General features: G+C 34.1%; 4 protein-coding genes across 6 annotated transcripts; 2 read left to right on the forward strand and 2 right to left on the reverse strand.

The window, feature by feature from the left end:
- The first annotated feature begins 10,556 nt into the window (after positions 1-10,556).
- LOC120172545 lies at positions 10,557-12,200 on the forward strand. Its single transcript, XM_039179981.1, has one exon. It carries the CDS (start codon positions 10,568-10,570, stop codon positions 11,999-12,001), a length of 1,434 nt encoding a protein of 477 aa, XP_039035912.1. The 5' UTR covers positions 10,557-10,567; the 3' UTR covers positions 12,002-12,200.
- A 657-nt stretch (positions 12,201-12,857) lies between these two features.
- Positions 12,858-14,314, reverse strand: LOC120172556. Its single transcript, XM_039179988.1, has one exon. The coding sequence runs from the start codon at positions 14,238-14,240 to the stop codon at positions 12,969-12,971; it is 1,272 nt and encodes a 423-aa protein (XP_039035919.1). The 5' UTR covers positions 14,241-14,314; the 3' UTR covers positions 12,858-12,968.
- A 634-nt stretch (positions 14,315-14,948) lies between these two features.
- On the forward strand, positions 14,949-15,530 carry LOC120167281. The gene is made up of 2 exons (XM_039176352.1): positions 14,949-15,317; positions 15,437-15,530. Exon 1 carries the CDS (start codon positions 15,045-15,047, stop codon positions 15,312-15,314), a length of 270 nt encoding a protein of 89 aa, XP_039032283.1. The 5' UTR covers positions 14,949-15,044; the 3' UTR covers positions 15,315-15,317; positions 15,437-15,530.
- Positions 15,531-16,387: 857 nt separating this feature from the next.
- On the reverse strand, positions 16,388-19,186 carry LOC120172565. Of its 3 annotated transcripts, XM_039180006.1 has the most exons (4): positions 18,975-19,172; positions 17,811-17,882; positions 16,605-16,708; positions 16,388-16,486 (listed from the first exon to the last, which is right to left on the reverse strand). In XM_039180006.1, coding segments are annotated over exons 1-4 (279 nt in total). In that variant the 5' UTR covers positions 19,076-19,172; the 3' UTR covers positions 16,388-16,484. The 3 variants fall into 3 exon arrangements, with proteins under 3 accessions (XP_039035937.1, XP_039035944.1, XP_039035930.1); XM_039180013.1 differs by lacking the exon at positions 16,388-16,486 and having other exon boundaries at positions 16,493-16,701; positions 17,822-17,882; positions 18,975-19,170; XM_039179999.1 differs by lacking the exons at positions 16,388-16,486; positions 17,811-17,882 and having other exon boundaries at positions 16,493-16,907; positions 19,078-19,186.
- Between the last annotated feature and the right edge of the window lie 6,653 nt (positions 19,187-25,839).

The raw sequence follows: 25,839 nt of genomic DNA on the forward strand, positions 1-25,839 counted from the left end.
TTTAGCAGGAATGTAAAATTACCGTGTTTGGTTAAAGGAATAAAAGATTATTAGAATGTATATTTGACCAAATTGTCCTTATTATATATTTGTATAATATTACAAATTGTAAAATATTTATATATTTTCTTTAAAAAATTAAATTCATAATATTTATATTTTTTTTTCAAAATTAAAAATATAAAAAAGGTTTAATGAAAGGGTAAAAAAAAATTAACCCCTGAACTTTATGTAAAATTTTAATTATAGATTTTTTTTGTATAAATCTAAAATAATCTAAGGATAAATTTGTAATTTAACCTTCGTATAATTTTTATTATTCAATGACAGAAGAAGGATATTTTTGAAAAAAAATAAAAATTTAAGGGCATTTTAGTCCAAAACGCCGGTAATGTTACAATACCTAAGAGAAGGGAGATAATGACATTCCCGGTAATATACCCAAAAAAATCTACTATTGGTAATAAAACATTACCGGGAATAAGATTCTCGGCCAACCAAACATAAAAATGTAAGATTCTCATCCTACAATCCTCGAACCAAACATCCCAAGTTTGAGCGGTGAAATTCCGTATTACTGCTTTGCAGTCACCGCAAATGAAGTAAAAATCAAAGGTCGAGTGGCAAATAACATTTTAGAAAAAAGAAGAAAGGAGGCCAACAATGAGTCATGGAAATCATTCCGACATTCCATGTCTCCAATGAAAGGAAACAAAAGGATCTTTACCTGTAATGTTTCTTTTTCTTCCCCTTTTGTGTGTATGCAGCTTTTCACTATGAAAGCATCCATTATCTGTTTAGTGTTTATTGGAAAATTATTGTTGGCAGCTGGCATTTCAACCGGCTGAGTGATTGGTGAAATTGGACTTTGTAAATTCTTATGTGTCGACGCAGGATCAATCCATGTCGTCTCTTCATTACGATTTACCCAAATGCAAAACTAAATCTATCATCGTGACGGTGAATACTGAATAGTGGCCTCAAACACGAGGTTTCATTACCACCGTGGTTAGAAGGTAAGATCTGCTTATACAAATAAGTTCTACAGCTCTCGTCGAACAGTTAATGATGAATATTATTAAATTGATTTATAAAATATTAAATTATAAATTATTAAATGTATAATTAGAAATTAGTTAAAAATTTAAATATAATTTAATTAAAATATAATATTTATAAAACATTAGTTTTTAGGGTAAACTATATAATTTACCGCCTAGCTATTTACCCTTTTACTTTAACTATCGATTTTTTAATTTTGTCAATTGGGTCACCTAACTATTTAAATCTTATCAATCAAGCCGCATGTCGTTAAATATTAACGGAGGAAATGATGTGGTAGTTAATAAAATTTGTATAATTACACATTTAGTCCTCATTACTTATACATTCTATTAATTTGGTCCTAACTTTTATTTAATTCAATAAATTTAATCCTCATGAATCACTATGTGATTGAATGTTTTTTTCTTAATATTTCTATTTAATTTAATAAATTTTCCATCCGATCAAATGGTGCCACATGTCACCAATTGAATGAATAGAAAATAAATTGAATCAATAACCGCAATTGGTAGGGAAAAAGAAAACGCCCCAACCACTAGGCTACACCATTTAAATGAAAAATTTATCACAACATAATATATATAGTTAATGGTGTAATAAAAAAAAGGGAAATGACATAATAAGAACATCAACATGGAATATTTGAATAATACGTTAATATGATACATATACACAAATATTATGACTAATTAATATGTGAATGTATTTTATTTATATTTTAAATCATTTTAATGAAAAATATAAAATAAAAAAATAATTTTAATATTTTATAATTGAAATATAACGAAGAGCTTCGTTGACATAAAATTTTTCTTATAGTTGAAGGCTTATCGTAATAAACATTTTAACTTATGCACTGACTTATTTATATCCCGTTAGAGTAAGAATTTTATATTTTATTATTTATTCATTATATATTTGAAGAAAATTTTAGGGTAAACTTGATTTTATTGAATTAGTATATTTTAATATAGAGTTGTTAAATAATATTAGAATCCGATCGATGTTATAATATTTTAAAATATAAAATATGATACATTTCAATTCAATAAAATTAGAATAATGAAGACAATTTATTAATTTAAAATATGTAAAATGATATATTTCAAGTATAACATATTAAATTCACTTTTATTTTAAATTTTGCATTGAATATGATTTAAAAAAAATAAAAACACATTTATTTATTAATCAATTATAATATTTGTTAATATATATTATATTTTCATACTATTCAATTATTTCATGTTCGAGTCCTTATAATGTCATTTATTACCATTAACTATAAATTATATAGAGTATGTTCTGTATACTAGACTAATTTAGTGGTCTAGCTTAGTAGTTAGGGCGCATATTTTTTTCGGCTTGCGTCCTAGGTTCAAACCCCACCTGTTGCGGTTATTGATTTAATTTATTTTTCATTTATTCAATACGTGACACATGACATTATTTGATTAGATGAAAATTTATTAAATAAAAAAATCCAATCACACAGTGACACATGTCACCATCGTATTGAGGATTAAATTTATTGAATTAAATAAAAGTTAGGATCAAATTAATAGAATGTGTAAGTAATGAGGACTAAATGTGTAATTATATAAATTTTATTAATTGTCACGTCATCTCTTCCGTTAATATTTAACGACATGTGACTTGATTGATAATATTTAAATAGTTACGAGACCCGATTGACAAAATTGAAAAATCGGTAGTTAAAGTAAAAGGGGTAAATAGTTAGGTAGTCAATGATATATTTTACCCTAAAAACTAATGTTTCGTAAATACAATATTTTAATTAAATTACATTTATATTTTTAACTAATTTATAATTATACGTTAAATACTTTATAATTTAACATTTTGCAAATTAATTTAATGATGTTCATCATTAACAGTATCAATCCGTACTCGTTAAGCGTGGGAGAATTATTCTAATTTATTTCTTTTGGTTTAGGTAAAGAGTTATAGTTGTTAAAGAGACGAAGGTACAAAAGAGGAGATGAGAGTAAAAAGAAAAAAACTAACTTTTCATTTTGGTTGAGAGATTATTGTAGCAATCGTAATTAATGGCATGAAACATCAGATAATTACTCGTAGATTAACAGACTAAATATAATCATTTAGTTTTAGATTTCGTTATAAAAAATCATATTAGTTTGTTAGAGTTCTTAGTTATACATTCTAACTAACTTAGAGACTACAATACTCTATTAAAAAAATATGGATTCCTGAAAGTTTGTATAAATGAATGAGTTTGGATGTTACCCGGAAGGTATAACAATATTGAACATGTCTTAAGTTATAATTAAGATTTCTCCGGTGTAAATTCAAAATTTAAGGTAAATTTGCTGGTTGGCCGACAGCTTTCTCTCCAACTTTTCTGTGGTTTAATAACCCCATCATGACGGAGATGGTCCCTGTTACTTATCTTGTTATGGGTGTTGTCAAGCCTTCGATGGCTTGTGGTGTCCCGGGATCGGGCTTTTGAGGAGAGTTCAGCGTCGTTCATTGCACTGACCTTTTCGAATCGTGGTGGCCTTTGGTGGCTGCAGCTAAAGAAGGCATTCATGTCGCCGACCAAAGGGATGGTGCAACCTATTCAGTGGTCCTACTCTCGTTGTTCCGGTTTTGGCGAGTGCTGGATCTTTCCGACTTATATGTATTTTCTTTATTTTTTTCGTTTGAAAATTCTATAAACACCACCGAGATAGTTGACCGGAGGTTATGGTAACACCGTGGACCTTCGTTAGTTGTGATGGTTGTGGAATGTTAGAGCCACCGCTCCGGATTCTGTTGCTGGTGGCCGATAATGTTGATAGCAGTGTCTTCTCATTTCTCCAGCGTTTCAATTGATTCTATGATAGTATCAATGTTGTATGTCATGAGGTTTAGTCTGGCATGGTCTCTTCTGGAGGCATTCATGTCGCTGACCATAGTGACGGTGCAACCTATTCATCTTTCCCAACTTAGTTGTTCGTGTCAAGGGTTTCTACGGTCTGGGCTTCTATGGGTTTCTCAGCCTATTCCTCCAATGTTGTATTTTCTTTCGGTTGTAATTTCCTTCTTTATTATAAAAAAAATTATATACAACTACAAATACTAATCATCATGATAAGCTGATTCAATCGACACTTTCCCACTTGAGCATTACTTGATTTCTTTATTTCATTCATCTTTCATATATATATATATATATATATATATATATCATCTCTTAATCTATGATGGATATGTGTTCATCCTAAATTTAAATTTTCTTTGATTAGTTATCTATTTTGTTGATTGTGTCCATCTTAAAATATTATTTATGTTCATCTTATACAATAATTCTATGTTATTAATGCATGTGTGTCCATCCAATTTTTCTTTTTTAAAGATATGCTACAATCTAGATTTTGAATCGACCATTTATCCAATGTTTTAATTTACACCAAGTTATGAAGACGGCTACCTTAAATTTATAACAACTTGTCTTAAGTTAATGTAATTAATTTGAATTTTAATTATTAACGGGTTGATTCAAGTGATAAATAATTTAATATCACTTAAGTAAATTTCGTGTTTGAGATTTGTATATGCAAAAAATCAACACTAAAAAAAATCATCTACTAAAACTAGGTGAACGACCGCTTTTAACACTTGGTGCGGTGGTTAAGCAACCCAAGTCGCTTCTTTTCCAGTAATTAAAATGATTTTTTATAGTTAAATAACCAACCGTATAATTTACTGACGATATCATTGCAAGTAGTTTGCTACAAACCAAATGACTACTTTGCGTAAACTCAACAGTTAGCGGTTAAAGCTCAAATTGATTATTAATTATAGCCATAATACAGTTTGTAGCATAGGGCATGGCCTTAAATAAAGTTCAGACTTAGCTATGCAGTCGAAGGTTAGAGCGCGAATACATATGAACCAACTTACTTTTGGTTATTGTATTTTCCCAAAGTTTCAAAGTACACATGTCTGCATTCTTTACTGTATTAAATATGAACCCAATGATCATTACGATGCGTAGAACGCATGCAGTGGTCCTCATGCTACATAACTACACGTTGTGCTCAAGAATTACTTACTAAAAACAACATCCCATAATACATTATTAATTAATTTGCATTAACAGCACTTGTGGGTGGGAGTTGCTAATCTTCCTTACTAAGGCTGAAAATAAATCATTTCTTAGGTTTCGGTTTTGCTAGCCTCACCAGACAACAAGAAGGTATATCTGCTTCTTTTTTTTCATCTGAATCAGAGAAAAAAGAACATCATTGCTGGTTAGGTTTTTTGGAGCTTTGTTACCAAACATATATGATGATGTCAGGAAAGAAAATTCTGGGATTTTCACTGATCATATGCATTTTCAACTGTTTGCTGTCTGTCACCTTAATTCATGGCGTGGCTACTCCTCCTTCAAATATGCGTTGGATTGTTTCAGCTTTGGTGTGATTTGGATTCCATTTTTCCCGTGTTCAAATCCAACAAGATTTTGTGTTGGTAGCAGTTATGTCCTCCCATGCATAATTCACGGCCTTTGTAAATCTCCACATGTCTTGTGCCACTGCTCGGCCAGATATTCTGCATCTTCTATCTTCCTGTCTTTATTCATTTCACGACAAAACAAAACTTGGGTTGATTGCTAATGTGATTTGTCAAAATAATTGATTAACCTTTAAATGTTTTCTATCATGTAGTTGATTACTATGATTGCAACCCTTTTTTTTTTCCAGTTTGGAACAACAAAGGCATACGAAATCGGCGCCACGGAAAAAGAAAGAAAGAAAGAAAAAAGGTGAAAGCTTTAGTAAAATTTGTGGATGACTTTTGGCACATGGACAGATGCCGAGGTCGACTCAGCTACAGAATTTGGTTCGAGTTTAATGAGCTGAGGTAGCTTTGGGTTTGGATATCTGACTCGGAAGGACCACTTCAAAATTTATCTTTCATACTTGGCCTACCACTTTGAAATAAACACACCACTCTTGGCTTTTTCTAGTCTAGTGCAATATTCTTTGACGTTTCATTGGTACTTTGGCGAATGATTAGTGGCCACTAACTTATTCTTCATTTTATGATTTCGTTTGATCGAATGATAAAAATACATATACTTTTTTAAAAATAAACTTTTGAATTTAAATTTTATAAATAAAAAATATTAAAAGTATTTTATTTTAATTTAAAATTTAATTCGAATCGAATATGATTATCATATAACGACGAGTGTCTTGTAGATATATGAATGAAAGAGCATGGGACATGGGTTGGATGAGTTGAAGTTGGATAGCTAATAGTTTAGTTTAGTGGGTTAATTTTATTATACGATAATTTAATTTAAGATTTTTTTAAATCTAAAATATTATCATGATCAATTTAAAAAGTTATACAATTTGTAATATTTTCAATTATAACTAAAAAATTATATTACAGAGGTTTAGAACTTATAACCGAAAATATTATGAAAAATATAATATTTTCTGTTGTATTATATTTAATCTAAAAAGTTGTCATATCCAATTTAAAAAGATATACTTTTGATAAATATTTTGTTGTGATCGATTTTTATTTCTTTTAAATCTTATATTAAAATATTGTATTTTAGAATTTTCTAATTTAGTGTGGGAAAACGGTGGGCACATTTGTATTGTAGTGTGTAGAGGGATAGGCTGCAACTGTAAGGAGCCTGCACAAAGTGGGAAATATTTTATGCGAATCTGAACGTGTAAGGTAGTGTATTCTCTGCTTTTTTTTTTAGGTCATGTTTTGGGAGTATGATAGTTTTAATATACGGTTAAGGAAATGTGTTGTCGAAAATATTATTATTTTTTTAATATTTTCGGTAAATCACTATCATGTTTTTTATATATCTCAATTTTATATTAATCTTTAAATTTTAAAATGTTATATATCAAATTTTAAATTATTAATACCTTTTTATTTTAATCATTCTATTATTAATATGTAATTAATTTTACTGATTAAGAAAATAATAAACTTTTGAAAGTCTTGAGAAAATAATTAGTAAATTTTTAAAAAAAATAGATTATATTTTAGAAATTCACATGTTGAAATCTTAAAACCTTAAAAAATAGATTATAACTTTAAAGATCATGATTTCAATTTCTAAGTTCTTAACAAATTAATAGAGTGAATGATGTATTAAATGAAAGAAATAAAAATGATATTAATAATTTGAGGATTGATATATGATATTTTAAAGTTTAGGGATTAATTCAAAAGGAATGTTATAATACGAGAATTGATGCAGAGTATTTTTTAGTTGCCCTTCCAGTTCCCAAGATTTTGCCTTGACTAATCCAGATCGACCGGGATCATACACCTGAATTTATATATAAAATATTTTAGAATAGAAGAATTATTTCAATTGAAGTATCATGTGTGTGTATAGTTTGGGTTTAATTGATGAAATCTTTTGGGCTTTAGTTGGAGCGGTAATCGTTTGGCATTCGTTTGGATTTTGATAATGGGAATGGACGGGGGTCCATGTAAAGTATTGGATGGACCTTTTGGGCTTGATAACTGCTAATTAAAATAAGATGTATAAAAACTAATTTGTATAAATATTATATTTAAATTTTAATTAATTTATAATTATACATTTATTAATTTATAATTTAACATTTTATAAATTAATTTAATGGTGTTTATCATTAACGATGCTCATCCGTCCTTGTTGAACGTGACAATATCATCCTTATTTGAAGATATTTTCAAACATGTAACGTATATGAACATGGTTTTGGACAGAACCGTATAGCCCTAACAACTTTCATCAAATACTATAATAAAAATCTTAATTTAGAAAATAACTTCTATTATACTTTATATGAGTATTTTTTTCTTACTCTATATTCAAACAAATTTGTCCTTAGGATAAAATTACATACTTCAATAATGTGTTGTCCCTTTTTTTCCAACAAAATATATGGAAAATTATTTCTTCAATTAAGGTGTTAGTTACAGTACTCGGTAAAAGACGTTTGATTCACACAACGATTTTTAAAAAAATGTCTGAACCACACGTCGATTTATACATGTATAATAGTAAAGATAGTTGGTAATGTTGCAGAAGTCGCTATGTGATCATACGTCTTTCAGAAGTTATCATATGATCTGAACGTATTAAAAAATTATCAGGTGATCCAAACGTCTTTTATCCACTAATTTCAACTTAACAAATTATTCAAATAATTTTACTTATACGAAATTTTAATTAAGGTTTGATAAATTATATTTTCTTTTAAACTATAGCAATGAGATCATTTTATAGTATTCAAAATGATATTATATAAATTACTCTTATTAATTATTAAATTATAAAAATTACTTAATTACTTTTTGGCACATAAAAATTATTTTTTAAATAATATTATTACGTATAAAATTTGATATTATTGTTTTTAAAATATTATAATAATTTATTCAATATTATATATATACTAAATTGTTAACATTGAAACTCGGAAAGCATGCTTTCCTCTCCAGAATCGGCGCCTTGAACACAGTTGTCTTTCTTCTACAACCCAACCTTAAGTTAACACCGCTCCACTTGAACTTCCATTTGCATTCTTTTTTATTTACTTTGTTGTCTTTCACAAACAGAGAGATCAAAGAGAGATCGGTTCTTTCATATTGTTTCTTCTTTTCCGAGAGATCAATGGGAGGATTAACATCCCGCAAAGGGAATGGAAATGGCCACAAGGGAAGACCATATGGTTTCATGCTGCTTTTGGTGTTCGGGGCGGCGCTGCTCGGCGTTTTGGTGCTGCACAAGCTCAGGGAACGGCGCATCTTTAACCTTGTCATCGAGGACAAGAATCGGCTGCTCCTTTCTCTCCAGATGCTGTTGCAGGTTTCCTTTTTTTTTTCTCTCTCCTTCATGCATGCATTGTTGCCTCTTACGTGCCACTCTCTCAAGATGACAAGTCAATAACATCATGCATTCTATTCTATTCTATTCTTACTTTTTAACCTTTTTTTTGGTAAATTATTTTGACGATCCAAGCCCAAAAGAGTAACTTTTTCTCTGTTCATGGAGGGTTTCTCTTGATTTACAATGTTCAGTGATCAAACACAATGTCTTATGCATTGTGAAATCATTAAGCTAATTTGTGATAAACGAGTAGCCTATTTGCAATATATTATTGACTAGGCTCATGCCTTGTTGAATTTGAATAACTATGACTCTTGGGACGGTTTGACATTTTCTCAAATTTTAGTGAGATCCAAGTCTAGCCATGTGATTGCCTTGCTCAGCTTACGGTGTCATCGCCTGGGGTTCACAACTTCCTGCCTCAGCTTATGAATTCAAAATCCATTTGTTTCCAACTTTCCATGTGCTTTGCTATTAATTTAATATTTGTAATCAATGAAACGAGCTTATAGCAAAGTTTTCTTTGTTATGTTAAACTATGTTTACTTTTTAGGATCTTTAATCCATATATATGAACAAGTTTAAAAGAATTGAGCATATCCATGTCAAACCCGCATATGTATCACCGTGTCCGGGTAACAAAGCCTCATAGGTTTTAAACACAGCCGAGGTTCAAGATTAGGGATGGTAAACGGGTACAGTTTCGTGGATTCCGTACCGCATCCGCTCCAATTGGAGCGGGGATGGGTATAATTTTAGCGGGTAGTGGACGAGTGTGGATTTATAAAGTGGTACCCGTCGTGGGTGGTGGGCGGGTAATGGGTTTGAGACATTACCCGGCCCGCATCCGCCCGCCCCACATTCGCCGGCCAGCTAAATATCTATTAAATTTTGGACCATTATAAATTTAGATGTAATTTTAGAGATTAATTTATAAATTTTAATATTGTATAATACATAACATATAATTTAACCAAATATTAAGGATATTTAGTCTTTAATTAGGGAAATATTCGGCTCTTTGATTAAACTCATAATCCTACTAACCACGTCACTTTCCATGTTCTTTAGCCATTGCTGCCCATCCAAACACAAATTAGCCGTACTATATGCATTAACATCAAAAACAACAGTTTCTATGTTTTTTAGCCCCTCAAAACCCATATTAGGCGCACTATGAGAATTAACATCGAAATCAACTCAACAATCCAGTTCTGCGACTACATGTTCCCTACAATTTGTCTCCATAACATTCGTAGAGCCACTCATTTGACAAATTGAAGCATTCGTTGCTACCCCATCACGAACTGTCTGGGAACCAACTCCAACATCCCATTAGTTTGCTGTTAGGCGGGTCTAGATGGGTATGTCGCTAGTGGGTAGTGGGTGTGGGGATGTATTTGAAAATGTACTCGCGTGGGCGGGTGTGGATTTGAAAATTTGTACCTATCATGGGTGGTGAACGGATGGTAGATTAAAAAATATTAGGTGAATATGGGAATGGGGAGGGGTATTCACATCCGACCCGCCCGTTTGCCATCCATATTCAAGATGCTGACATTGTCGTGTTCATTTTTTTTATCACAGAAGGAAAGAGAATACGCCAAAGGAATGAACAGGAAAGCTGAAGAGACAAATGCAAAGATATACTACCTTAGAAACCAAAAGATGGAGCTTGATGGCAGGCTCATGGAAACATTATCTAGAATTGATTCGCTTAAGGATGAGCAAAAGGCCATGGAGTCTACACTGGAGGAGAAAAGGAACGAGATCAAACGGTTACGAGATAAAGACATGAATACAGGAAATGAAAACCCTCAGGTCATTGCTCTAACAGCAACTTTGAAGCAAAAGGAAGCTGAAATTGAGGAATTGAAGCACCTTCTTAATCCCCGACTAAGAGTTCGGTCAGTGAGTACCGATGGCCGATTGAATTCGCAACTAAATATGACAGTTATGGGAAGTATGGAACAAAACGGAAAGATAGAGTTCAGCCACATGGAAGGTGGGCCGGTACATGAATCTTTGAATAAGGATGGTGACAATTTGACGAAAGGTCGGGATGAAAATGAGACTAAATCCAGTTTTTCTCAAGAGGAAGACAAAAGAGAAGGGGTTGGAGATGGAATTGAGAAAAGAGGTGGACAGCTGCAGAAACTTGAAAAATCGGGAGCAAATACCAGAAACGGGGTTTCTGAAGATACAAGTAATATTGGAATAGATGAGGAAAAGAATCGTGCAGATGCTATTGATACGATCAATGATTTGGATGATGAACAAGAAAAGAGAAGCAGCTTAGAAAGGCAGCTTGGAAAACGTAAAGATTCTCACCAAGAAAGCAGGGAAAACGGGGAAACAGATGACGATTCAAGAATTTCAAGATTACCAGGGAGAATCGGCCATTTAAGCAGATCAAAGGTGAAAAGATGGAGAACTCTTGCTAGGAACAGGTCCCTAAAGAGGAAAGTAAATTCCGGAATAGATGCAATTGAAAACATGACAAACAGAAGACTGTCAAAGGAATATAAAGATGATATAATAAGCCGGGAAGATGGAACAGTTTCTGATGACGAAACAAAAACCGAACCAGGTCGGAGGAAGGAAATGGATGATAGAAAAGTTAATTACTTCAAGCAACAGAACTATGACGGTACTGAAGATGTGAAACACAGAAAAATGAGCGGCAAGACAAGCCATCAGGTGGAAGGAGGATTTGTGATGCAAAGAAACCATATTAACTCTCTGGCAGTGGCAATAGAAGACAAAGGTGTCAATAGAGAAGCCAATAATTGTACACAGGGCACAGACCATGTCAAAGTTAAAGAAACAGACAAGATCAAACAGAATATGAACATGTATGTCAAGGAACCGAAGAAAGCTGAACTCAATTCTGCCAATGGAAATGAAACAGAAGAAGATATAGAGGTTGCATATGAACAAGAGCCAGAAACAGAAGCACACAAGGGCGACGTTTCCGGTAATTTTATGTCTGAATCCAGTGGTGGAGAAGAGAACAAGGAGGAAACAGATGAACCTGAGTTTTAATTTACGTACGTTTTTAAGTGTTCTGTCATGGTTGTGGAGCTTTTTAAATAGCTGGCTTGCTCTTATATAGTAACTGTCATGACTTTTTGCAGTAAAATTATGTTTGGAATTAGTGGAAGAATCAGTACATGGTTAATGCCTGTCATAACTTGATTCAAATCTCATTTTCTGCCATATAAAAGGTGAAATCCAAAAGAAAGTTCAACCCAAAAAGTATAGTTCATTTATTACCAAATCCATCAACAGATTTTGAATCCTCAAAACTGTAACTTCCCATTACACTAGCCAACAAATCAGGCAGTGTCATCATTAGCGACAACGATGCTCTAAGGACATCAAGGTTCCAGCCACATATTACTACTGGGAATCTTGTAAACATTAAAAACTCCAATCTCATTTCTTTGCCGTTTCCACTGCATTCTGCAACGAGAAAAAAACTAAAATGAGAGGAGAATCCATAACACATGCACTACCACGTAATGTGCAATCTGAGGAATTGTTAAGCACTCCTATTATCTTATTTATAGTTAGATGCTCAATGAGATAGGATTAGGGACCATCAAGCTTCACAAGTGGATGGCTGACGGAGGACACTACAGCACTTGAGCTCCAAAACGTAAATATGAGCTAATATATTCATACCATGGGGATTGAGTGAACTTTTATCGGGAATGTGAAGAAAAGAGAAGACATGAGTAAAGCTCGTTTGAGTAGAAAATGAACATAAATTTGTTAAATAAAACAAGCCCTAGCCAAAAGAAATTATTGTTAGTCAAAAAACAGAAAAACATATATTAACCTTTCACCCAAAAGCAAGAGAATAGAAAAGCTTAATTGGTAACATATACAGATGTATTCAAAGCCAATGTAACTTTAGCCCATAACAATAGTTATGGTTTACATCCTCAAACCCCAATCTCATCAGCTGAAAAAACGGAAGTAAAGAATAAGAAGAAGATGAAATGAATCACTCTTCCTCCCCTTCCCCCTCTGCAAAACTCAGAGCCTGACAAACAGAGTCCTCTGTTTCTTGCTCCATACTAAAGTACGATTTCCTTCCCATCAATTCAGCCACTCTTTTGGCTGGCCCTGAATCCCGAGGACTTTCGTCCCAAACTCTCACTGTCCTAATCTTCGGTAGCAGATCATTGATCATATCAATTGAATTAGGCGATTCTTCCTGCGATCCTCCCTCTGGAATCATCACTTCACTAGGAATTTCCCACTTCTTCTTCTCTCTGCTCTCCTTCTTGCAGGAACCAACAATCTGTTCATTCGAAACACGCTTATTATTGCTTTGACTGGGAATCTGATTGTACCTGCTACTGACGACTCTCCCAGGTTTCAATGGTTTCTTGGCTGTTACTGGTTTCTCTACATCTTTGAAGAGCCTTTTTGGTTGAATTGTGGAAAGAACGGCCTCTTCTTTCTTCATACTCCTCTTAGCCACTACTGTCGTTGCTGCTGCTGGCTTAGAAGCAATGACCTTGGAAACAGTTTTACGCGACCGAGGGCTAAGACTCAAGCTCTTGCCTATCTCTCTTGTAACCTTGCCTTCATCAATATCTTGAAGCTTAAAGAAACAAGATTTCCGGCGACTCTGTATTGACTGTACAGAAGTTGTGAATTCCTGCTTCATGAATTGCCTTGATTTTGTTGCGTAGAAAATCTCTGATGGACCTAAACTAACCCCCCTTCGATTCAATTTCGGTTTAGAAAACAGAGGATCTTCGATCTTCTTCTCCAAGATGTTCTGTTTTGGCTCCATGAATTTGGCAGGCACTATTCTTCCTCTCATCGCGATACTTCTCGCATTGCATTCAGCTTTTTCGAGTCGAAGAGCTTCGAGTTTCGATGACAAACGACCCACCTCCTTCTCTACCTCTTCAATCTCCATATCAATCTTTTTCTCATCACGCTTCTTGTCTTCTTTCTTGCAAACCCCACCCTTCGTTTGCACTGAAAATGGCTCTCTGGTGTTTCTGGTAACATTCTTGGAACAAGGCTTAACAAGAGAAGCGGTAGATTTGAAAGAAAGTGGGGATTTTACCCAAAGGGGACTCTGGTTTTCTTTACTTCCATCAGATTCCAGCGACTGATTCACCGATTCCGAATCAAGATTACACCAAGAATCCTTGAGGGGGTTTGCATCTTCGGACTCCCCATTGTCGAAAGCCGCATTGTTCCAAACCAGAAGCTCTGGCACATTAAACGAATCTGGGTATTGAAGTATACTCATCTTTGTACACTTAAAATCGATGAAAAGAGAAAGAAGAGCAGCAAAATTGGATCTTTGAAGGAATGTAACTTTGGTTATCGTTGAATGATTTTGGTTAAAGGGAAATGAAATATGTGATGAATTTATTTTCTTGGAAAATATATGACCGTTGGCCAAAAGTAGACGTTAGTGTGTATTGATTAAATCTTAGCCGTTAGATCAGCTACGCTCCTACGCTCCTCCCATTTGTTTTTTTAAAGAGAAAACAATTAGATTTTACTGTATCACCGTAATTAAATTCTCTTTCAACGGGTTTTTTACGGTTGAGGAATGAAGGAACGAACAAACACAGTGGGGGATCCATGGCTGGGCTTTTCAATTGTATACTATATAAATGAGAGATGATATAATCCAATTCTCAGTGGCTGGTTAACCTTCTGGTTTCTCTCAGTACCAATGGCTTTGGATCTCTGTATGATGATACTCCTGCTTGCTTTCCTCGAAATTATTAACCAAAACCGCCATTTTCACTCACCCAATCATCATTTATATTCAATCCTTAATCCCCTTTTTGGCCCTAGTCATCATGTTATGGACGTTTAATCCATAAATAGTATTCCCACAAGGAGAAAACTATTGGCTGTTTCCACCGTCTCAAAACCACGAGCAATAGCATGTGGCTTCTTTCCCTCCCTAACCCTATCCTATATATACAAGAAGCCACTTCACCTACCCCATCAGCAAAACAAACATCAAAACCCAGTCCATCTTTCAAGTACTATCTTCTTCAATTTCAGGATTTAAGAATCAAAGTGTAGTTGCAAGATGAGTTCAACAAGCAGAGCATGGATTGTTGCAGCCAGCATGGGAGCCGTGGAGGCTCTGAAAGATCAAGGTATCTGCAGATGGAACTATACTTTAAGGTCAGCCGTCCAGCATGCCAAGAACCATGTCAGGTCTGCTTCTCAGGCCAGGAATCTCTCTTCCCAATCCTCAGCTGCAATTTCAAAAGGACTGTGCAGGGATGACAAGTCTAAACAATCAGAAGAGTCATTGAGGAAAGTCATGTACTTGAGCTGTTGGGGTCCAAACTGAGCCATAATTTAGATCAGTTACTTAGAAGCTGGAAGCAAAAGTCCATTGGGTGAATCATCTGACTCATGAGTGGTCACTTAAAAACATGGCTCAAGAACAGAGCGAACACACACAGCTGAGCTTTCCATGGGTGTATTTATGATGTATATAGCTTACAAAATGATATAGGAGAGTATCTGCCCATAATCCTATAACTAATAAAATGAGTTTTCAGAATTGCTTGCTTCTCATTCTTCGTGCTGCTTTCTCCTGATATCGATATACCTGTTTCAATTTTGAAGCTTTTTTCTCCTACGATTTTGAGAAAAAACATACTTGGATATGGCTGAGCTTTCCATGGGTGGGTTCTTGTCGTTATGATTGTATATAACTTATAAAAAATGTACGAGAAGAGTATTTATCTGTCCTCGTGAACTAAATGAAGATAATTTTGAGAATTTCTTGCTTTTCATCTCTGCTTCAACTTCCTTTCCTCTGTTTTCTTCAATTCTGCAACAGTTATCATCCCAAATTTTGGAACACAAAAGTCTACAAATACCAAATCGATAACAACAAATGAGGCAGCCAACAGGAAAAGTTTGATTGGATTATAGTTGGTTTTGCGGGTCGAGTGCTAGGTGCTAGTATGGCAACGGCTTTTTACATTATCTGAATCTGGACATGAAATATGATATCTCGCAAGATTATTACTTATTTTGCCACTAGATCAATTGAAAAGCAGAAGATAAGATACAAAATGGTCGTATAGCCAGAATTTATCCCTTGTGGGCATAACTATACGTATAACCATTCCAATTTCCAATACACAACGGCGATGAACTAATAACCAGAAGATATCAATATCATTTAAACACTTGCACAGTTTGCAAGTTCTTGATTCAATTTTCCTACACCATGTCAATACCACACATGTTCAATCTCTCAATAATTTCTAAAGTTGGTTCAATTCTTCGATCTCCCTGGACTAAAAAATCGTAAGAGGAAAAAGTTGTGAAATTGAGGAAAAAGCATCAAAATTGAAACAGGTATATCGATGTCCGGAGAAAGCAGCACGAGGGATGAGAAGCAAGCAATTCTGAAAATTCATTTCATTAGTTATAGGATGATGGACAAATACTCTCCTATATCATTTTGTAATCTATATACATCATAAATACACCCATGGAAGGCTCGGCTGTGTGTGTTCGCTCTGTCCTTGAACCTTGTTTTGAGTGACCACTCATGAGTCAAATGATTCACCCAATGGACTTTTGCTTCCAGCTTCTAAGTAACTGATCTAAATTATGGCTCAGTTTGGACCCCAACAGCTCAAGTACATGACTTTCCTCAATGACTCTTCTGATTGTTTAGACTTGTCATCCCTGCACAGTCCTTTTGAAATTGCAGCTGAGGATTGGGAAGAGAGATTCCTGCACAGTCCTTTTGAAATTGCAGCTGAGGATTGGGAAGAGAGATTCCTGACATGGTTCTTGGCATGCTGGACGGCTGACCTTAGGGTATAGTTCCATCTGCAGATACCTTGATCTTTCAGAGCCTCCACAGCTCCCATGCTGGCTGCAACAATCCATGCTCTGCTTGTTGAACTCATCTTGCAACTACACTTTGATTCTTAAATCCTAAAATTGAAGAATATGGTATTAGAAAGATGGACGGGATTTTGATGTTTGTTCTGTTGATGCGGTAAGTGAAGGGAATCTTGTTTATATAATGAAAGATAAGAAGGCCAAAAATCAGGGAAGGAAAGAAAGAAACCACATGCTATTTGCTTAATGCTCGTGGTTTTTCCACAATGGTTTTCCATTTTTCTGGTCAGGTGGGATGTACGCAATTGAACTTAAAAGCCCAAACCACCTGGTTTGGACGAAAACAAGAGGCATACGTGCAAATAATTTGCAACGTGCTGAGTTGGTAGTTAAATATTTACACTGCTTTTGCCTTGTTATTTGTATTTTGTAAGCTATTTCCCTCATCGGCTGACACACTAACAATTCATGCAAATAAATCAAATTCAAACACACAAACAATATCTATTGTATCCAACATATATTTCCACCTGCACTTTTTTCTTTTATCGAACGTAATTTTATAAAATCAAAATATAAAGTATATTTCAAGACTCCTTCGGCTCTAGTAAAATTAGGGTAAAACAAATAACTCAATTAGGGTAAGACTCCATTAGCTGCTCAATGATAGAGAGTTCCTCTCCTACAACATCTTGTAAGCTATACCTATATATATTATACAATTGAAAAGCCCAGCCATGCATCCCCCAGTGTGTTTGTTCCTTCAGTCCTCAAGCCTCGTTTGAGATTACCAAATCTTGCACTCATGAGTCACGAGCCGAAGATTCACCAGATTGATGTTTGTTGTAAAGAACTAAAGAGAGTTGAGGCTCAGTTGGGACCCCAACAGCTCAAGTGCATGACTTTCCTCAACTACTCTTCTGATTGTCTAGACTTGTGATCATCCCTGCTCAGTCCCTTGGAAATTGCAACCGATGATTGAGAAGAGAGGGTCTTGGCCTGTGAAGCAGACCTGAGATGGTTCTTGGCATGCTGCACGGCTGATCTTAGGGTATAGTTCCATCTGCAGATACCTTGATCTTTCCATGCTTCTACAACTCCAATACTAGCTGCCGCAACCCACGCTCTGCTGTTTGAACTCATGCTTGCAAATACTTTGTGATTATTGAATCTTGGAATAGGAGAAGATTGTATGAGAGAGAGAGAGAGAGAGAGACTGGATTTTGATGTTTTATCGATGGGGTAAGGTAAGTGAAGAAAGGGCTGGTTCTATTCTATATATATGAAAGGAGTAAAAGATGGATGAGAAAGCCAATAATTAGAAGACAGACAGAAACCAGAGGCTATTTGCGCTTTTGCTCGTGGTTTTTCGACTATGGTTTTGTTTTTGGAGTTAGATGAACTTGGAACAAAATGACTTAAATGCCCATCTAAAATCACATGGTGACAAGAAATAGACGAGGACAACAAGTGGGATTTAGGATAATATACAGTCGTGATCATATGATTAAAACTGGTCCAGTGGGCACACTGGTTTTTTGTCTAACAGTGAATAGACTGGACAGAGACTCAGAGAGTATTGCCTTACTGGGGATGAAGCAAAAAATATTCTTAAGTTAGAGTGAATAATTAAAAATAAAAACCAGCAAAAACCTTATGAAATCTGTGTTAATTATTCAATATATTTAATGAAAGAGAAATCACAAAATTAAAACACGTCGACAAAATTTCTCAAAATCTTAAAAGAGAAAGGCTGCAAAACTGAAAGAGGCACCAAGAATGAATATCAGTCAATTCTCAAACTTGTTTTCATTAGTTATAAGATGATGGACAAAGTGTAGCTCTCGTACATCATTTTGTGAGCTATATACATCATTAACACACACACACACACCCGTGGAAAGCTCAGCCATGGCGCAGTGTGTTTGATTCACCCGAAGGAAGTTTGTTCTAAAGAATTAAGTCTCAGTTGGGACCCCAACAGCTCAAGTACATGACTGTCCGCAAAGACTCTTCCGATTGTTTACACTTGTCGTCCCTGCCTAGTCCCTTGGAAATTGCAGCCGAGGATTGCGAAGACAGATTCCTGGCCTGGGAACCAGACCTGACACGGTTCTTGGCATGCTGGATGGCTGACCTTAACGTATAGTTCCATCTGCAGATTCCTTGGTGTTTCAGTGCTTCCACCGCTCCAATACTAGCTGCAACGATCCACGCTCTGCTGCTACTTGAACTCATCTTGAGAATATTGAATCTTGAAATAGGAGAAATACACACTGGTTTTGTGGTGGTGGTGGTGGGTGGTTTGAAAGGGTTTTCTTTATTTATAGAGTGGGGAAGAGGGATGGATACTGGATAAGAAGGAAACTACAGGCTATTTGCTCGTGGTTTTCTTTTGGTGTGCGGATAGGTTGGGCTTACTTGGATTAATATGACTTAAATGCCCATGGTGACGACATATGGATGAGGGCAATGAGTGGGACTTTTAGGATAATATGATGGTGGGTGGATTAAAAAAATGGGCAGTGGGCACACGGATTATGCTTTAAAAAATATTAACCTGGCTGGATTTTGGGAGTACAAACCACCTGTGTTATTGGGATCTGGAAAACAGGCTACAAGTTTGGAGGAAAGCAAGAGGTATATTTTGGTAAATGAGCCGACGCTTTACTGAATTCATAATTAAAGTAGTTTGCAATCTTTTTTTAACTTATGACTTAGTATTGCTACGTGCTTCCCTCCTGTTCTAATCCACGTTGCAGCAGGATCGGCTGGCTGACAGATTTATAATTCATGCAAATAAATATTATTAATAATTTAATTTAAAAATTAAACATTTAATATATTAATAATTTAATTTAAAAATTAAAAAAAATTAATATATTATTTTTTTTGGATAATTTAAAAGTTTATTACCCAAAGAATAGCATAAAACTGCTACAAAACCAATACAATCAAAAGAGCAAAAGAAAGGGGACCTTAATTACAACAAAAATCATACTATACCCCAGTAATTACAAAGAGATAGGTTGGTTCTATCTAATCTATTAACATTCCTATTATTAAGTTGAGTTCCTACAATCTGCTTGATTAAGTCTAGAATCTCGTCCTCGGATATGTAGATTCCTCTAAAAAGTCTTCAGTTCCTTTCTTCCCATATGGTATAGTTGAGGGTGCACCAAGAAAGCTTCAAGATACTAGTTCAAGATACTAGTAAGCAATGATTTTCCTTTCCATGTACTATATGCCCAAACTAGCATATTAGTCCAAATAAAAGGAGGTTTATGTATACCTGTGAGCTGAAGAATTGAGTTCCAGATTGAAGCAGTTGTCTTACATTAAGCAAAGAGGTGGTCTTTGGATTCCCTTGCTTTAGAACAGAGAATGCACTGATCATTAGTTTCGATTCCAAATCGTTGCAACCTATCCTTTGTAGGAAGGCGATCCAAGATAACCATCCAAGAGATTAAGCTGTGCTTGGGAATGTGAAATGAAAACCAAATCAGATTATGCATTGGAATTTACTGTTTTCTGTAGTTAGATATCAATAAGTTCTTTTTAACTCATTAAAAATTTGAATCAAGTTTATTCAATTCAAATATTGATTGAGATTTAAATGATTAAATTCGAGTAGCTTATAATATGTTTTGTCTTATTTACAGGCCTAAGTTGTACTAACGGTAGAATCAAAATAAACCAGGCTTTCGGATATAGTGGGCTTTGCATCAGTAGGGTGGGGCTAAGCAAAAAACCGAACACCGTACCTTCGAATAAACTGGTAATGGTGGGGAAAATGTTTGGGCCCGTCGACCTGACTTTGCGACACCATGGTTACACCCTTTTAGCTCATTTACCAAAGCTTCTGCTATATATATATATATCTGAATCAGATATCTCCCACTTGCTAGTCTTGGATAAAATATACATATCCGGGTCTTAAATACAGCTATGTAAGTTTAAATTATAAGCTTCAACGGCAACAAATGAAGTGCATGCATGGTGAATAAAATAAACGCTAAAAGACGAAAAGGTTTTAGAAAGATAAAACATATTATAGCATAGGGAAACGAGATCTGTCACTAGTTTTTTTTTTTTTAATTATAAGAGAACTTTTCGTTGTAATTACTTTATGATTGATTGATTATGTCTGGATGTTTGTTCTTGACTTTGGATCAGTATCTTTTTCTTCTTCATAATGGCTTATGTTCTTTGAATCGTGCATTGCTGTGATTGATTGACAGTCATTTTTCTTGTAAAAAAATTGAAGCTGTCAGTGTATGCGAAGAGAATATAAGAAAGGAAGAAAGATTAAGGCTCACTTATTTGGACATTTGTGCTCTGTCCATTTCCCACAAGGAACTGTATGTCTTGGAAGATTTTGGTGAAGATGTTACAAATTATAATTTGTTTAACAAATATGGTTAAAGTAATAAAAGAAATAGACAGAATCCATGTGAGTTAATTTAAATTTATTAGTAAGAAGAAGAGTTTGAGTGGGTGTGAGGAAGGGGCATTGGCAATATGAGTTTGTATTGAGCATTGTTGTGTGAGCACAAGCGACGCATATAACGTTGGGGTAAAACGAGTTCAACAGGGAGACGTCAAAATCCATAGGATTCTTCCCACACGGTAACCCTTCCTTCTGACTTTTTACTGTCTCTTCTGTTTTTTCATTTTGGGTAGTTATATTATACGTCAGGTTAATATATAACTTAAGAAAATACATTATTAAAAATATTAATATTTGTTTAAATATTTTCAGTAAAGTGCTACTTTAAAATTATTTTTTTTTACAAAAAATATTAATTTCGTTACGTAATGAAATTTTTAGCCGGTGAAACGTTACATAAAATATTAGTTTTTCTGCTGAAAATGTTAATTTCTCTACTAAATTTCCTGTAGAAAAACATAACATTTTAGGTAATACTCAATATTAACATTTTCGGTAGAAAAATAATGTTTTAGTAGCGCTTTATCAGAATTATTAAAAAATATTAATATTTTCGATAACGTCTTTCCTTAGACGTATATTAGGTTGTCTTTCCTCACCAATTTTTCCTGTTTCATGTCCTATTGATTATTTCTCCCCCGTCTCCTATGAAATAAAACGACCCCTCTCCGACTCCACCATTAATACTATATTATTTTGCTTCGATATTATTCTATCAATGTAACATCCTCCATGCCGGGTTAGTGATTAATTTGCAAAGTTTCAACATTTGGTGATTTAAGTAATATGATGGAAGAGTGTAATGATTTATTTGAATTATTTGGTGTAGGATTTAATTATAAAGAAGGGGAATTAAGAGGGTAAAAGAGTAATTGAGTAAATGAAATAATTAAATATTACTTGGGGATTATATTAGAACCACGTGGGCATTAGGCTCCAGAATTGTCTCATTTCTTCTTCCTTCTTCCTTATTTTCTTCTCTTCCTTCTCCCAACGTGAAGCTTGCAAGTAAAGGTAAAAATCTGAACCTTGGTAGTTTCTTTGATTTTTTAAGATTGGAATTGAAAGTTTGGATGTTATATAAGCTAAAGGAAAGCTTATATGACATTAAAACTACAAGATAAGAGTTTTAGAGATAGATTTGGAAAATGAGTTTTTAGATGAAATTTTGATATGGATGAGTTTTTGATGTTTGAATAAGATTTTTGACTTGTCAAGAAGCTAACTAAGAAGTATAAGGTGTTAGAATTCAAATTAGAACATATTGGAATTTGGGTTAGATTCTTAAATTCTACATGGAGAATTAGATTTCTAAGTTTTAGAGGTATTTAATGGATAATAATTAGTTAAAGTGAGTGTATGAAAGCTAAGAGTAGTAAAGAGAGTGAAATATGTATGTTTGAGCTGAAATGGGATGATTTCCGAGCTCAAAATAGGATTTCTGGGTTAGGGGAATCGATACCCCCAGGGGGGAACCGATACCCCCTCAACGAATATGAATTCCAGAATGCTAGTGGGGAATCGATACCCCCAGGGGGGAACCGATTCCCCCATGAGAAAAAAAAAGAAAGAAAAGAAAGAAAGACTAAGCTATAAATTCCTTAAATTAGTAAGTTATTAAAGCTTAATTTCAAGACATAGACATCTGATGATCATCTTGAAAATTATGTTTATGTAGATACCGAGCCTACTCGAGTTCGGGAACAATCTACAAGTAGAATCGATCGAGGAAAAGGCAAAGAAGTATAGGTGAGTGCATATGCATAGCATGATTATAGAAATATCCTGCATTCTAGACTTGTGATAAGTCTAGATTTTTATATCTTGATACATGAGCATATTCTGTATTATGAGACATGACATGAGTTCATATGAAAATGCATTATATGATATGAATATGTGGGAAAAATTATGAGCTATGTGAAAAGGTAAGAAATTACATGTCTACGCGATATAGACTACGTGAAAATGTAAAAGCCCATGTTATGTAGATGAGAACTATAGGTATAGTTGGCATGCCAAGGGTAGAGGGTCTACGCGGTTCTTTAGGACATATGTATATCCTTTGGAACATGTGTGAAGTCTTGAAAGACACATACTTGATCCATAGTATATGTATATGATTCTTAAGGAATTCTATGTGGTCCTTATGGACATCATTATATGGCACTACGGTGCAATTCTACGCGGTTCTTTAGGACATATGTATATCCTTTGGAACATGTGTGAAGTCTTGAAAGACACATACTTGATCCATAGTATATGTATATGATTCTTAAGGAATTCTATGTGGTCCTTATGGACATCATTATATGGCACTACGATGCAATTCTACGGGGCACTTCGGTGCATTTATACGAGCTGTGGTGACAGCATAGTGCACAACCTCACATTACTCCGATACCTTAGGTTCTCAATATGCTATCATGGGCCAATAAACTTATTAATACATATTCATGAATGTTACAGTCATACGCTTACAGGTATGGATATTGATGAAGTATACTACATTGATTAAGTACATGTTTGCATCTCATCTCATATGATCCTGACATTTTCATTACATTACATTGCCTTGTTATTATTGCCTCACTAAGTCGATGACTTAGCGTGTGAGTGTTTCACACGTAGGATCCGAGGAATTAGACGAGACAGGTGAAGCAGCTTGACAGTATTACTCCTGCAACCATCAGATCAGAAGCAACTTAATCAGTAGGTCATTTTGTTATGTAAATAGCAGTTGGCATGTAATTAAAGGGTTAAGTTGTGTATGCTCTGAATATTTTGGTAAACTTATATTACAGTATGTATATTATTGTATTTTCTTAATATAAGATCAAATATTTTACTATTATTTATTAAGAGTTGTGTTTTAAAGTCAATGTAGTATCTCTGACTCATATCCGGGTCGGGTATGGGTTGGGGGTGTTACAATCAAGGCATAATATCGTCCATGACATAAAAAATAAAAAAAAATACATCCATATCACTGTTATTTTTATTATTCAATAATTAAAATAAAAATAGAAAATAATAATAATTTTATCAAAAAAATATAATTTAACAGTTAGTGATGTATTTTATTATATTATAATATATATGTGTGTGTAAAACCTTATGTAAATAATAGTTTTAACCCAACCTTATTAATCATATTCCATTAAGTTTTGTTATATCTTTTTCTTGAACAAAAATTTTGATATATTCAACTTACGTTAAAAATGTAGGTTCATTTATGTTATATGAATTCGTGTAGTATCTGTTCGGACCCTAAAATTTCTAAAAAAAATAATATTTGTTATTATTAAAATCATTCAATTAGTTTAAATTTAAGATAATATTAATTGTGACGAGTGTTTGCTAAACAAATAATATAAAAAAGATAATGCCCCAAACGTTACAATGACCAGTAAATTCAAAATAGGAAAAAGGCGAATCATGCTGCTTTTTGACTTGGTGGCAACTAATCCCTTGCGGTAGGTATTATATTCTCCATAAAACATTCATTAGAGTCTAGATAAACAAAGATTAATAATAAAAAAGTTTTAGACATTTTCTCAACTACTAATATTTTCTTTATAATTATGAGAGTATAGAAATGAATTTGAACTTATGAATGGAATGAAAAATATTAGCTGACCCTTATTCTCATATGTAATGGGGTAAGGGGAGGTAGGATAGTAGGCTGCCCCCAACGCCAGGTTGAGAGCGCTATCGTGGGAGACCTCCAAATTATGAATTGCCCACCGTGGGACTCCATATATAATGGAGTTTACATCAATTACGAAAGTCATATTTCAAATTTGATATAATTTATTTATATAAGCATTAAATATGTTAATATAATGCATAAAGTAGATTTAATCTGACTCACGAATATCCTTAGATAATTATAGAGTTAAACGTCTATAATTAGAGGAATGGATCACTTGCACCACTTTTTTAATTGGAAAATATTTGAAATTGGATTATCCTTGCAAGGATGTCTTTTTTAGGTGCATCAAGTTGAGGATGCTAGCAATCGCTATCAATGTCTCCATGGCAAAGAGTTCAATGGGGTAATGCAGCTTCTCAAGCATTCATGAAATGAGTGGCATTACATGTATCCATTTTATATCAAGAATTTGGGAAAATATTTTCAGAGGATGAAGGGCCTAATAATCTCAGTAGAATGATGCAATGAGTTCAAAAGATCCATATTGCTTTGGCCTGACAGGATGAAAGGTGTTTGTGGGATTTGGTCTTGTTTCGTAGCAGGAAATTTTGTCTCCATCTCCATTGTTTTCTGGGATTTTTTTCTTTTTCATTCACACTTTCGAAAACTTAACAAATCTGTCACTAATGGTATACTAGAGACAACTCCTTCAAGCCAATACTCTCTCTCTCTCTCTCTCTCTCTCTCTCTCTCTCTGTGTGTGTGTGTGTGTGGATATTATCATATATTTTTATGTATAACTCTGTTATTTTTCATTTTTTTGACGACAAAAGATAGTTCCTACTAGTCTATAATCCCTGATTAAACACCGGAAAGAGAGAGAGAGAGAGAGAGAGA

This window comes from Hibiscus syriacus, unplaced genomic scaffold (assembly GCF_006381635.1).
Source record: "Hibiscus syriacus cultivar Baekdansim isolate YM2019G1 unplaced genomic scaffold, ASM638163v2 tig00003041_pilon, whole genome shotgun sequence".
Lineage (NCBI taxonomy): Eukaryota > Viridiplantae > Streptophyta > Magnoliopsida > Malvales > Malvaceae > Hibiscus > Hibiscus syriacus.